Source organism: Schistocerca americana, chromosome 4 (genome assembly GCF_021461395.2).
Source record: "Schistocerca americana isolate TAMUIC-IGC-003095 chromosome 4, iqSchAmer2.1, whole genome shotgun sequence".
NCBI lineage: Eukaryota > Metazoa > Arthropoda > Insecta > Orthoptera > Acrididae > Schistocerca > Schistocerca americana.
In genome coordinates, this window is record NC_060122.1 from 498,154,723 (window position 1) to 498,170,007 (window position 15,285).

Genomic DNA, 15,285 nt, shown 5'->3' on the forward strand with positions numbered 1-15,285 from the left:
ATCAGTCCCCTAGAACTTAAAACTACTTAAACCTAACTAACCTAAGGACATCACACACATCCATGCCCGAGGCCGGATTCGAACCTGCGACCGGGCCGGAAGCGCCTAGAACCGCACGGCCACAGCGGCCGGCCGCTACCGAACGGTTCGTGAAGGTTTTGGATCACAATTTCGTCCCCATTATTCAAAGTGACCCTGATTTCGACAAGATGTGGTTCATGCAAGACGGAGATCGACTCCGTCGCAGCAGGAGAGTGTTTGATGTCCTGGAGGAGCGCTTTGTGGACTGCATTCTGGCTATGGGGTACCAAGAGGCCACTGGCATGGGCCTTGATTGGCCGCCATATTCTCCGGACCTGAGCAGATGCGACTCCTTTTTGTGGGGCAGCATTAAAGGCAAGGTGTACAGCAATAACTTAAAACCCATTGCTAAACTGAAAACAGCCATCGAGAACATCGATATTCCGACATTTCAGCGGGTCATACAGAATTTCGCTATCGTCTGTGCCACATCATTTCCAATGATGGCAGGCATATCGAATGTGTCATAACCTAAATCCGAATATCTGTAGTAACGTTTACATGTTGAATAAAGTGTGTGCACACCGCAGTTTGTAACTAATTTACGGTTTTTTCGTATAGTTCAATAATTGCCACCCTGAAACTCTCATACACCGCGTGGGAAGTAGGGATGGTGCTTATCGCTGAAACAAGCGGTTTTTGGTTATATCGGTTTCTTCCAGCACCAGTTTAACCGGACTATTAAAAGCGGTCAAAGTAACCGATTTCTGAAATAACCGATTTCTGAAATAACCGATTTTCAGATTTCTGTTCCGATTATTTCCTGTATTATATATGGGAATCGGACAAAGATTGAAAAATGTTGAGTCTCTCTGAACTGGTAAGTTTTAAATTTCCCCCTGTATTATGTCACAACGTTGCTGTGGCTCCTCTCGTTTTAATCTTTTAAAGCAAACGGAGCACTGTACTTCATTGGTACCACACTTCGTAAAAACTTCCAGACTATGGATGGTGTCATTCTGTAATACAGACGACAGTGGAAAACTACCATACAGACAAGATGGGACCTTCACACTGCATGTACACACGTACCATCTAATAAGCCACGCCACGTGGTAACAGATGCTACTGTCTTGGGTAGGCTGTACCAGTTTTATGCCACGTGTTTGCTGCTCGTTTCCGTTGGCATTATTATTAAAATAGTTAATAATTGGCAACCAATGTTGTACAGTCGCCATAAAGTGATGAGATTTTCAATTAACTCTTTTATTAGAACATGTTATGCGTTTTGGGATACACCCATCTTCAGATATCTGTTACAAAAAACGTACAAAATATAAGTGAACAGCATACTCAACACATCTCAACGTTACAGAAAATGAGATCTGGTCATTTGAGTTACATCCCACAAACTTCAACTCCTTCCTAACCAACTAGGCGTACAGCCTTGACAACTCAAGGAAAGTGTCGAATAACATATAACTACGACACAAGCAGTCTTGAAGTAGAGCTTATACTGACGCTAAACAAGTCAACTAGCAGCGAAGGGCCCTCGGTGGGAGGCGCTGCATGGTCATGTGCTCCATGCGTTCACATGTAATTTGATAATAATATACACAGCATGTAACATCTAACAGGGTGTAATTACGACTTGCAATCGGAATATTACTTCCGTACACGTTAACACTAAAGAATTTTTTAAATTTTTTTTAGAAACAAAACTTTTTTCATTGTCATACTATGCCTATAGCCAGTAATGGCACTAAGCACAACTCAAACCATATGTCAATATAAAACAAATAATGGGGGGAGGGGGGGGAGTTCCTTCATGAATAAATCTTTCAACCTCTCAAATTTCTAAAAGAATACCACCAAATTAAATATAACCAACATTATCCGTCATAAACTAAAACCCTGTGATCGGCTGGCGTACACGAACGTCTTAGGCGCTATCTGTTAAAGCCAATGGCAACCACATCGGCGGCAGCCATCCGCCTATCGAATTACAGCCAAGTATTACTCATGGGCCATGATTGCCCAAATAGAAGCCTTCAAACAACAACTTACACCCCTCTCCCACATGGAAAAAGTTTAATGGTAAGAGGAAGAGCATTTTCATAAAATCCCAAAACACACGCCGGCCGAAGTGGCCGCGCGGTTCTGGCGCTGCAGTCTGGAACCGCGAGACCGCTACGGTCGCAGGTTCGAATCCTGCCTCGGGCATGGATGTGTGTGATGTCCTTAGGTTGGTTAGGTTTAACTAGTTCTAAGTTCTAGGGGACTAATGACCTCAGCAGTTGAGTCCCATAGTGCTCAGAGCCATTTGAACCAAAACAAACGTGGGTATACGTCATACATTCCTTATATAAACTAGTGGCACGACAATTGCCCGAGTCTTACCTATGCTATCCGGACACCGGAGAGCTCTAGATTTAAAAAAAAAAAAAAAAAAAAAAAACAAAAAAAACAACACATTAAAAGTGTTAAAACTGTAAAAACTAAAATCAATAACATAAACCATAGTGTCACCAAGGACCATCCAAAGGGTAGAGTGGTGAACAAATCCGTATATGTCAACCTATCTGCCCATCTAACTTTCCCCGTATGACGTCAAACTAGCCAACCACTCAGCAAAAAAAACCTAGCCTATCATAACGGTACGTGCACAGACACCACCAGCTCCTATGAAATACACTATAGTACTTCTCATGAGGGGATAACAGACACCAAGTTCAAACCAGTATCCGTTCAAACAAGCCAAAAAATCAGTTGTTCCCTCCGGAAGCCTGTTCATTAAGGACTGGGTGGGCAGCGTGCTGTATACGCGCGGATATCTCTAGATCTTAAAGGTTATCTAAAATCTTCCATTTTGGTTCTAAACGCAGAATCCTTAGGCTATCTTCTATCGGGGTCAGTTATGGCCAGTCTCCCTCATATGGCACCCCAGCCCACTATTATTACTGTAGTTATGCTCTCTAAACCTTGTGGCAAAATCCCTACTTGTCTGGTCGATGTATGTCCCAGCACACTTAATTTCGCATACTCCGGATTGCTTAAACTTATCTGTTTTCCCTTCTTCCTTATGTCGTAGTATTTCCCCCAAGTTCTTCCTTGTATGGAAGTCTACGCGAACACCTGCCTCCCTGAAGGTTGTAGTTATTTTTTGGCAACATGGTCCAACATATTCCATTGACACAAACTTCCCGACATGTGTAACATGTTCTAATAAAAGAGTCAATTCAACATCTCATGACTTTATTGCGATTGTACAGCATTGGTTGCCAATTATTAACATAAAAATGATCGCAGACCTGAGACGGGATTTTATGTCCTGTATACCACTTATTAAAATAGCACTCATCGTTTTTCCCATTTTCTATAACAAGGCAATATTTCAAGGCAAAGCAATTTTTACGAATAAACATCAGTCGTATAAAAACTAAAAATATTAGCATTGCTGTATGCTTAATTGATTTATAAGTTTTTAATCCAGTTACTAGAAAAAATAAAAACACTTGGTATTAGCGAGAGCAAATAGATCCCCAAAAATACTGGTTATTCAGGATTAACATATCGGTAACGGTTTTAACCTGTCAGTTTTTTCAATCCCTAGTGGGAAGTAACCACTTCTAATATATTGATTATTCCTTGCTACTGTAGTGTTGTCTTGAAGCTGTGAGTAAGGAGGACAGACGTTCCAAGGCGCGGAAGCAGAGACGATGCTGAGGGCAGACGAAACTAGGAGAGATATTGTTACATGAAGAAAACCCTAAGGGGAGAGCCTTGCGAAAATGCAGACGCCCTCAGACGCTGTCCCTGGGGGTTAGTTACTCTTCAAGGAATTAACATGTCGTCTAGACGCTGTAGTAGGTTGTCACCGTAGAACTTTGTAACCAACAGGCACGTACTAGTGTATAAAGCCAGCTTGATGGAGCCCTGAGAACAGCAGCGTCAGTAGACTCACAAGGGTTAGAAAGAGAGCGAAAACGCCAAAAACTGTTGACCTAGCAGTTCCTACTCCGGCGAGCCCGAGGAGTGGGGCTAAATGACGTAAAACAATAATGTTGCAAGCCTTATTTGGCAGAGCAGCTACGTTTAGCTTTCAGCTGAGCCATATTGATTCCAAATACGGACTTATTGCAACTGCATTAACATCCCCGCTTTACGAGCAGTAGAGGGGACCTAACTAAACATTGATTGGCAGGCACCTGCAAGAGACCTACGGGATTGGCTGGGTGGCTTTAAGTGGGAAAAACAGTGCCCCCACGCGACTCTTTAAAATCTCTAGATTCCGCATTTTGGCAGAGTTCTCAGTCAGAACATCTGGGTGCCGAATCCGCGTCCGTCGACTCCAGCCTCTGTCCAGCTCCACGTAAGTCTGCTGTCTCTCTCTCTTGGAGTGCCTCAGTGAACAATGTTTTGTTTTGCAACTAAGTTGTTGCCTTAAGATGCTGCTAGTGTTTGCTGCTGTGGTAAGCATCTACTCCTGGGACTTCTGTACTGGCTTCTGTTGTGTTATTCATGCTTTTTCTAACCCTAGAATTAGCCTACAGTGTATTAGTTAGCCATGTCTGGAATAAACAACTATTTCAAAAGCCTGTTTGTCCAAGAGTCTCCACAAAGAGTTCCCTACCCAGTCTCACCACCTGCATTTCTAGTAAATGCCTGTACCAATGTTGGCTCAGATAGAAGAAAACAATCAAATGCCTTCACTGTGAATTGTCCTTCCCCCTTCTTCTCTGTGCCGCTCGGGAGCGCAGACTGACCAGCAACCCCCTTTTCCCTCTCCCACTTAGGACACGACACACTGTGCACGGAGAACGAAAACCGTTTCCCATTAGATAGCTGAACAGCCTCTTGGGGTCTTCAAGACTACGGTGCCACACAAATCTTTCTTTTCCCCTCGTCCAGGCCTGCTTCTAATTCCAGCATTCTGGTGCTTTCTTAGGTTCCCTGGCGTATATGTCGCTTGGCATGTTCACGGCGTGGAACGCGCCGGTGATGCCGCGCCTGCAGCAGAACACGTCGCACATCGTGCTGACGGCGGACGAGGCGTCGTGGGTGAGCTCGGTGGGGCCGCTGGTGGGCATCGCGACCAACCTGCTGAGCGGCACCCTGGTGGGGCTGGTGGGCCCTCGCTGGCTCCTGCTGGCCGCCGCGGCGCCCTACTTCGCTGCTCCGCTGTGGCAGAGGTTCGCCACCAGCTTTGGCGAGCTGCTGGCCACCACCTCCATCGTGGGCCTCGGGACCGGGATCGTCATACCTGTGAGTTAACCCAAGAACTCTGGCCGATTATCACTTCTCAGCAGATTTCAATAGAGATTTTATAAATGATGGAACATATGTTTCTGTTGACCCACCAGGGTAGCTAACGCGCTGCTTCCTGGACTCGGGTAGGCGCGCCGGCCCCGGATCGAATCCGCCCGGCGGATTAACGACGAGGGCCGACGTGCCGGCCAACCTGCATGTGGTTTTATGGCGGTTTTCCACATCCCGATAGGTGAATACCGGGCTGGTCCCCATGTTCTGCCTCAGTTACACGGCTCGCAGACATCTGAACACATTTGCACTATTCCATCGATTACGCTCGACGCAGACTCTTTGGGTACACTAATTCCTTCTCAGGGGTTACAGGGTGGCGGCAGGAAGGGCATCTGGCCACTCCTTATCCATTGTTGTTGTTGTTGTGGTCTTCAGTCCTGAGACTGGTTTGATGCAGCTCTCCATGCTACTGTATCCTGTGCAAGCCTCTTCATCTCCCAGTACCTACTGCAACCTACATTCTTCTGAATCTGCTTAGTGTATTCATCTCTTGGTCTCCCTCTACGATTTTTACCCTCCATGCTGCCCTCCAGTACTAAATTGGTGATCCCTTGATGCCTCAAAACATGTCCTACCAACCGACCCCATCTTCTAGTCAAGTTGTGCCACAAACTCCTCTTCTCCCCAATTCTGTTCAATACCTCCTCATTAGTTATGTGATCTACCCATCTAATCTTCAGCATTCTTCTGTAGCACCACATTTCGAAACCTTCTATTCTCTTCTTGTCTAAACTATTTATCGTCCGTGTTTCACTTCCATACATTGCTACACGCCATACAAATACTTTCAGAAACGACTTCCTGACACTTAAATCAATACTCGATGTTAACAAATTTCTCATCTTCAGAAACGCTTTCCTTGCCATTGCCAGTCTACATTTTATATTTTCTCTATTTTGCTCCCCAAATAGCAAAACTCCTGTACTACTTTAAGTGTCTCATTTCCCACTCTAATTCACTCAGCATCACCCGATTTAATTCGACTACATTCCATTATCCTCGTTTTGCTTTTGTTGATGTTCATCTTATATCCTCCTTTCAAGACACTGTCCATTCCGTTCAACTGCTCTTCCAACTCCTTTGCTGTCTCTGACAGAATTACAATGTCATCGGCGAACCTCAAAGTTTTTATTTCTTCTCCATGGATTTTAACACCTACTCCGAATTTTTCTTTTGTTTCCTTTACTGCTTGCTCAATATACAGATTGAATAACATTGGGGAGAGGCTACAACCCTGTCTCACTCCCTTCCCAATCACTGCTTCCCTTTCATGCCCCTCGACTCTTATAACTGCCATCTGGTTTCTGTACAAATTGTAAATAGTCTTTCGCTCTCTGTATTTTACCACTGCCACCTTTAGAATTTGAAAGAGAGTATTCCAGTCAACATTGTCAAAAGCTTTCTCTAAGTCTTCAAATGCTAGAAACGTAGTTTTGCCTTTCCTTAATCTTTCTTCTAAGATGGTTGACCCTGCGTAACTGCGGGACAAGGCTCAAGTGATAAATAGAATGTTTCTGTTGACGATTTCCCTTTTGTAAATACGATTTCGATGAATGTCGCAGCCTTCCTCGTCAGGGGGTTGTAAGCTCCATTCTGGTAAACTGTTACCACAATTTAATTAATTTCTGACAACAGAACTATTTAATTAGAGATCACATCCTTGGTCGTGTTTGTTTTTTAACGATCATTACCATGAGCCCCCACCAATACGACCATGGCTATAGTCATTATTATTACTTCAAGGGTTAGCCAAAAAATAGAAACACCTCGAGAAATGCATTCTTGAACATAAATACAGGTGCTAGCCACGCCTGCAGAGTCCACTGTTGTATTTATTCATTTATTTATTGCTTACTTATCCTGACCACATTAGGGTCTCAAGGCACTCTCTTACATCTGACCAGGAAAAACGCATACTAAAAGCTGTTAGATAGTAGTTACAATAGTAATAATTTGCATTAACAATACAAATAATAATTGGCAATAATCGTAATAGTAACATTAATAATGAAGGTAAAATAATGGAGGGATTAAGAATGATATCGATTAGTTATTACATAAAAATCAATAATAACATTTTGCATTATTAACAAAAGTAATTATTTGCAATACGAATAACAATCGTAATAATAAAAATAGTAAATTAATGGTGGCATTAAGAATGATATTGAATCAATGCAGCACTTTTGAAGCCTTGTTTGATATTAGCACAAGTGGAAGGGGTAATGAAAGAGGAGAGAATTGAAATGAAGGTGACAAAGGCTGCTAGGAAAGAAGAGAATTTCAATATAGAACTCTATAGACAAGAGGACGAAAAAATTGAGGGGGAGGGAGGGTTGGTGAGAGTGAGCTTCAATAAGATATAGTTATTGTGATAGAATTCTCAATGTCAATGAAGTTTACCTGAGCCTGACACTTAAAATGTTATTTTACTTTATTTTGAAGGCTACCAGTTACACCATTTCACTATGCCACCTTCAGCTGCCCATATGCAACTCTCCAAATAAATGAAAATGTCATAAAGAGCCATTAATCTCTGGATGTCGTGAATTCAATCGAAGACTTGATATCAACTTCTACATCTACATCTACTTCTACATCTACATCTACGTGATTACTCTGCTATTCACAATAAAGTGCCTAGCAGAGGGTTCAATGAACCACCTTCAAGCTGTCTCTCTACCGTTCCACTTTCGAACGGCACGCAGGAAAAACGAGCACTTAAATTTTTCTGTGCGAGCCCTGATTTCTCTTATGTTATCGTGATGATCATTTCTCCCTATGTAGGTGGGTGCCAACAGAAGGTTTTCGCAATCGGAGGAGAAAAAGGGTGATTGAAATTTCATGAGAAAATCCCGTCGCAATAAAAAAAAACGCATTTGTTTTAATGATTGCCACTCCAATTCACTTCGAATGAAATACTAATGTAACGAGTGAATTTACGACATCCAGAGATTTATGGATCTACTGATATTTTCATTTATTTGGAGAGTTGCATATGAGCGGCTGAAGATGGCATAGTGATGTGCTGAAACTGGTAGCCATCAAAATAAAATAAAATAACATCTTACGTTACACAGCTGTTGGCGAATGTCATTGGCATTGACAATTATTTATCCAGCCGATGTCCCCTGTTCTTGATGGACCGACGGAGACTGTGAAAGAAGACTGTCTTTTGAAATTTGAAAAGATTTTAATTTCTCTAGTATTCTGAGGATGATTGTTCCAACGTCGGATTCCTCATACAGAAAATGACTTAGAGAATATGGCCGTGCTGTGTAGTGCTACAGAGAGGATTTTATTTTGTTACGAACGGGTATGTTTGCTGTGTTGTACAGATAGTAGCCGAAGGGCTGAAGATAAATAGGAAGGAGTGCAATGACTGAGAAGATGATGCCACAAACACAGGGAATGATAATTTCTACGCTGATCGGCACGTAGCAATGATAATCATCACATACAGGCGCGATATGGTCGAAATAGTGTACATCACAATCGTGCACAAGCCCCATTTCCAGACGGTGTAAGCTCGCATACGAAAGCCCTTGCAGAACAGAACCGACATAATGAAGAATGTGGAGTATTAGCGACTCTGCGAGTTTCTTTTTAAGTTCGACAGGAAATACTTTTTTTTATATTTATGTAATGAATGACGTTATACTTACAGACTACTGATGTATGTTCAGCTCAGTTTAAGTGATGATCCAGACTAATCCCCAAATTCTTTGCAGAAGATTTCTGTGCTGTTTAGGATTAAGCGTCGAAGAGATTCTCTGAATTGACGAGAACTAAGTCTTTTGTAAGGGACTAAGATTGCTTGTGTTTTAGATGGGTTAAGTTTCAAACCAATGTTCTGTGCCCATTCTGATACAGCAAGTATTTGATCACGAATGTGCCACGTGTGCAATACCCACAATGTGCTGCAAGTATCAGTCGTGGTCAGAACAATTTTCTGTATAACTGAGAGTGCGTTATGTCGGAGCTAAGTCAATTCGAACGTGAGTAAATGGTTGGTGCTCGTGTGATGGCTACTTGCGTAACAAAGTTAGCCAAAGGATTTGGTGATTCAAGAGGCACGGAATCGAAGAGTTATGCCGCATGGTGGGAAAACGAAAAAACTTTACCTGCTAAGTTACAGCGTGGACGAAAGTGTGTGTATATCTCTGTTGTATATCTCTGGTTCCTGTATTTTCATTTCTTCCAGACCTCTTTGTATATCTTGGATACCTCTGGTCCGTTCTGAGAATGCGTCCGAAGAACATGCTCCTTCTTTTCCTGATGACGTCAAAAATTTTTTCTACCTTGGTATACAGTTCCTGGTTGACTCGGTTTCTAAACTGACCTTCTTCTGTTTTAGAGGTCCTAATATTCTCCCGAGAATCTCATGATCGCTCCGGTTCTGGCTAAGTTGAGAGTTTCTGCTGCATCTAGAGCTTCAGCGCGGATCACTGTTTGGTATTGTTTCAATTTTGCATTTATCGAAATATTCTTCTTACGGTAGGTGTTGATATTTTATAAGCTAAGTTCATTTTGATTGTTCGTGCTCCCATTGCTTCTTTCTCAGTCCAATGTCTATCCATTCTCCGAGGTATTTCAATCCCTCCACCTTCTGAATTTTCCCTACTCCTAGTGTCATCCATCTAGGAGCTGTCGTGATGTTTGTCATATATTGTGTCTTGTCAATAGAGATCTGTAGGCCTGCTTTAACTGCCTATCTCTCCAGTTCTGTGGTTTGGTTAACTGCCTCTTCTAGTGATTCGAACAAGATCACAATGTCATCTGCGAATGCCAGACAATCTACCTGTACTCCTTTATTCTTACACCTCAGTCGTATTCCACCCAGTCCTTTCATTCCTTGTCGCCACTCTCTGATCACCTTATCGTGGACACAATTAAAGAGCAAAGGGGAGAGTCCGTCTCCCTGTCTCTCCCCGGTTTTGATCTTAAAGGCCTCCGATAGCTTTCCTCTGAGCTTGACCTTGGATGTTGTGTTGCTTAGGGTCTGTTTAACCAGTTCACCGGATTTTATATCCAAACTCATCTCCCCTAAAATTTGGAACAGTGTGTGTCTGTCTACAGAATCATAGGCTTCATCGAAGTCTACGAATGTAAGCACGAACTTTCCTTTTATATTAATTGAATTTGAATGTGTGTACAGCATCACTTGGTAGGCTCAAGCGCATCTCTGTGCTTATGCGAAAGCAGATATGTTGATTGATGTTGTAGGGAACTGATGTTGTAGGGAATCGATGTTATAGGGAATTCATATTCTTTTATCTGCTTTGTTACTTTGTTTTACTTTCTGTATGAGACATATTCACATTTCATGCTTTAAAAATAGTTTTCTCCCTCACCTTGTGGTAACCTATATAGCAGCGCTTTAACCGTTATTCTGTTACTTCTCTAACTTATTTGTTTTATGTTACTGACCCTTTGTATGTAAGTTTACTTGGTTCCTTTGGTAATACTTACAGAACATTGTAATTATAAATGTAAAAAAAATCTTTCGTGGACATAATGCAGCACCACTGGGTTTGAAGCCATCTGGTGTGTAATGTTAATCTTAATTTTGGATGCAACTAAATTCACTTGTCTATTGTAGTTGATGTTGATCACTTGGTACTACTATCATATCATCGCCGATTTTTATGTGCTACATTGTTTGCGCCTACATTTTTTTCTTCAACTTTTTGCTTTGGTATTTATTATTTGTACTTCCTGTACTGACATTTGTTACATATTTTTGTATTATGACTTGATGTGGATTACCTTTGTGCTCATAATTATATAATAATTTTTTCACACGGCATTTGATGATGGGGTACGCAGAAATGTGAAACGCAATAAAGTTCAACTGATATCTTGTGATTGTTATTAGCGACCTACCAGCACTGATCATAATTTTTATAAAAATCAATTGGTCGCAACCTCATTCACGACTTTTTGTTGTATTTAAAAGATATGTTTGTGATGACAATCCACTCCATCCATTCCATCAAATAAAATTTTTGTTAATTTCATAAATGTTTAGTATCTTTTGTCTATCCATCTTAAATGCAAGGATCTTACTTATTTTAGAAAAAAAATTTCCGAATCCATTATAGTGTGCCATAACCTCCTCTCTGTCTTCAAAAGTGCAATAGCTAATATTAAGATTTTTGTTTCTTAAGTACTTTTAAGTTTATAAGTATTTAAAGCTGCAATATTATTAATCCTTTTTACAAATAAGAAATAACAAATAAGTATCATATTCTGTACATGTACAGTTTCGTATTGTGAAAGTACGACCTGTCTTACCAACAAGCTGGCAGGTCATTTGTTAAGAGCAGCAAATAAATAAATAAATAATAAATACTCCATCTGATGTGTATTCAGTTCCTTGTCTGTTAGTTACGAAGTTAGTTTGGCAGCTCAGACTCTTAATCCAGTAGTACTGCTACTAGGAATTTATCTGGGGTTTAATGTGAAGTTCGCACTTGATAAAACTCTGTGTATGAAAGGAGCGTCAAGAAGCGCATGTAAGAATATATTAAACGTCTGCGAATCATCAAACAAAATATTCTTTAAATATACAGTGTTAGCAGCTAGCCTCCACAATGAAATAAAATTACGTATTTCAATGTATGTTCATCAAAGTCAGCTCTTGTCTGGTTTGGATTATTTGTAAACGACCATACACGATGCCAGATTTTGCTCTGACTCAAGACATCAGAAAATGAAGGACATATTCCTCTCATTGCAAGCAAGATTTCATATTCATATTCGTTGAGTCCGTTAACTCACAACAAAATTGTCATCTTGAAACATAACCAAGGCCTCAGATTACATTTCAGATAAAATTCTCACCAAAGTCTTCGTTTCAAAAAACAGCGCACTGTTGTCAAATTTGTCTTTGGATTCAACAACCAATAACCAAACTGTCACCTTTCGTCCTAACTTAGATCTCAGACTACGCTATAAATGAGTTTGTCACTAAAAAGTACGATCCAAAAAGCTAATGTAAAAGCTAAATAAATATTGTCAGCGGATTGTCACATCTGTGTTTGCACACGTATGACTCCACACGCCACAACATTATTATGTCATTGGTCAACTTCCGGTATTGGCAGGTTCAACCCACCAACATTCTGAACTTCACATGACAGTCAGTCTTTGGTGTCTAAAACGTCTGACAAATATACAAGGTGAGTCAAGAGGAAAGGTATAGGCTTTGAGAGGTCGTAGCGTCGGTGATTCTCAAAAAAAAACATCATGTGAACATATGCCCCGTTCCGAAAATGGTTTCCAAGACAGAACACGTTTAACACAACTTTTGTACGTTTTTCTCGAATAACTCGAAAACCGCACCCTCCAGTGAAAACGTGTCACGGTATAAAGTTAAAATAAATTAAATATATAAAATTCCGACGTTGCGGTGATTGTTGCAAGGCGCAACAGAATGTAGCAATAAACCATGAGGAAGGCGCCTTGCAACAGTCGCCTACAAATCCCTCATCCGCCCTATCCTCTGTTATGCCCATCCCGCCTGGATCGCCGCCCCTCCTACCTTCTACAAATCCCTTCAAATCCTGGAGCGCCATGCGCTCCGCCTGGCCTATTGCATCCGTCTCCCCTCCACCACACGGATCCTCTACGACTTAATTCCCTTCCCACACCTCCTCATTTTCCTTGAACACATACAGATCCTTTACACCTCATTCAAACTTGATCCGCCTCACCCGCTTGTCTCTCCCATTCTTTCCCACCCATGTCGACTGCCGCACCTGTACTCCCACATCCCACCTGCTCTCCATCTCTCCACACTCCATACCCTTGCTTCCACCAACTCCCCCTCCCTGATGATGCCCTCATCCCCACCATCCACCCCTCCTACCAACTTTGATCCTCCCCTTCCTCCCCCTGTGTTTTTCCTCCAGGGCACCCTCTTTCCTTTCTCTCCCTCCTCTCTTCCCCTCTCCTTCCCCTCCCCTCCTCCCTGGGCTTCCACACATCCCCCTACCCTCTCCCCTCCTCCTCCCTTCTCGTCTCCCACTGGCATCAATCCCCTCCCCCTCTCCCTCCTACCCTCACCTCTCCGCTCTGGCAGGCCCCCGGCTTTTTCGTGTGAATGGTGCATCTTTGTGCGCCAGAGATCATCGCCAGTGCTCGTGTTTGTCTTCACGTTGATGCTTCAGTGTCTCTCCATTTGTACTCGTCCGTTCCCGTGTGTAAAATCTGTCTTCTCCGTTGTGTACAGTGATGAACTTTTTATCCAGACAGTGCGTCCGTAAACGGCTTCATTTATTTTACTATGTCTGTTTCCCGTTTCTATCCACCATGTTTATTTGTTTTTCTTTCTGTTTACTGTCTGTGTTCTCTATGGCTGAAGAGCGGCATAGATAGATCGCTGCCGGCCCACCTTTTCCTGTAAGGGTTTCAAAATAACAATAAAGAAAAAGAAAACATCAGAGTCGTTATGTGCTCTTTGTTGACAGGTGAGCCCGCAGTACCTGGTGGAGATAGCAGACGTTCGTGTGCGCGGACTCATGGTCTCCATCTGCATGGTCATGATGGGCGCAGGCGGCATCCTCGTAAGCTGCGTAGCGCCCTACGTCAGTTTCTTCGAGCTATGCTACTTCATGATGGCGTTCCCAGCGCTGTTCGTGATGACCTTCTGGTGGATGCCCGACAGCCCATACTACCTGGTGTCGAAAGGCCGCACGGAGGAGGCGACGGAGGCACTGATGCGGCTGCGCGCGAAGGGCTCCGCCAAAGAGGTGGAGGGCGAGCTGCAGCAGATCCTGCGCTCTGCAGAGCAGCGCGACCAAAAGGGTGGCAGCGGCACCGCAGAGGCCTTCCGGGAGTTGCGGCGCAGCGCTGCGGCCAGGAGGGCGCTGCTGGTGAGTACTGCTCTGTCCTGCTGCCTCTCACAAGGAACTCCTTGAGTGCAGGGTCGCAAGAAGATAATACTGTATACAGCATTTGACACCCTGCATATTGTCTACCGTGTACCATAATACCGCCTGCTAGTGACAATAGGGAGTGGGCCGCAGTGACTGAGCGATTCTAGGCGCTACAGTCAGGAACCGCGCGACTGCTACGGTCAGAGGTTCGAATCCTGCCTTGGGCATGGGTGTGTGTGATGTCCTTAGGTTAGTTCAGTTTAAGTAGTTCTAAGTTCTAGGGGACTGATGACCTCAGATGTTAAGTCACATAGTGCTCAGAGCCATTTGAACCATTTTTCTTGACAATAGGGAGCAAGACTGGCAGGGAGCAGGACTGGAAGTATCTAATGGTGAGGACGTGATAAGGCTATGGAGCATGGCTGTACTGCTTAATCGATGAGTAACCCACAACAGTGTCACAGCGCTAGTGGTGTTGATACAAAGCAGAGCAATGGCAATGATAAACAAAGCAAACATTGATTATATCTACAACAGCAGCTGCCAAATGCGACACTTCGCAAGAAATGAACCCAAGGAATTTCGTAAAGTGAGTAAGAAGTGGTAAATTAATAACAGCGTTTCTGCGAGATGAGTCAGTGAATGTATCGTGTCGTATACGCTGGACTGTGAGGCTAATATACACGAGCAGTTGAGTCCCATAAGATTTCACACACAATATACACGAAGAGTACAGGGATGATGATACGTGCTTAACAAGTGAAAGCAATACTGAAACAGGTGTCGAGCCATGTAATTCAACATCCGTGTCGAGCCGAGAGCCATAAATTCCGTCTCCAGCAAAACGCAGGAAAGAACAATCGGTGACCACTTAGCGCGTACTAAGTATAATTACGTATGTGAAAGATCATCCGCAGCATAGGAGAAAAAAACCGATTATGAACAGGATTCGAATAAGTCTGCAGGACTGTTCCATTAAGTTTTGGGTGTGCAGCCACAAGAATTCTCCTTTTTCTTCTAATATTTCGGCTGTATAACGTTCAGCCATCTTCAGAGTGAG

General features: G+C 42.8%; 1 protein-coding gene across 1 annotated transcript in view; it reads left to right on the forward strand.

The window, feature by feature from the left end:
- Positions 1-4,983: 4,983 nt before the first annotated feature.
- Positions 4,984-15,285, forward strand: part of LOC124613578 (facilitated trehalose transporter Tret1-like) — a 32,031-nt gene continuing 21,729 nt past the window's right edge. Inside the window, exons 1-2 of the mRNA XM_047142293.1 lie at positions 4,984-5,286; positions 13,818-14,222. Coding sequence (XP_046998249.1) covers positions 4,984-5,286; positions 13,818-14,222 — 708 coding nt within the window. The remainder of the gene's footprint in view (positions 5,287-13,817; positions 14,223-15,285) is intronic.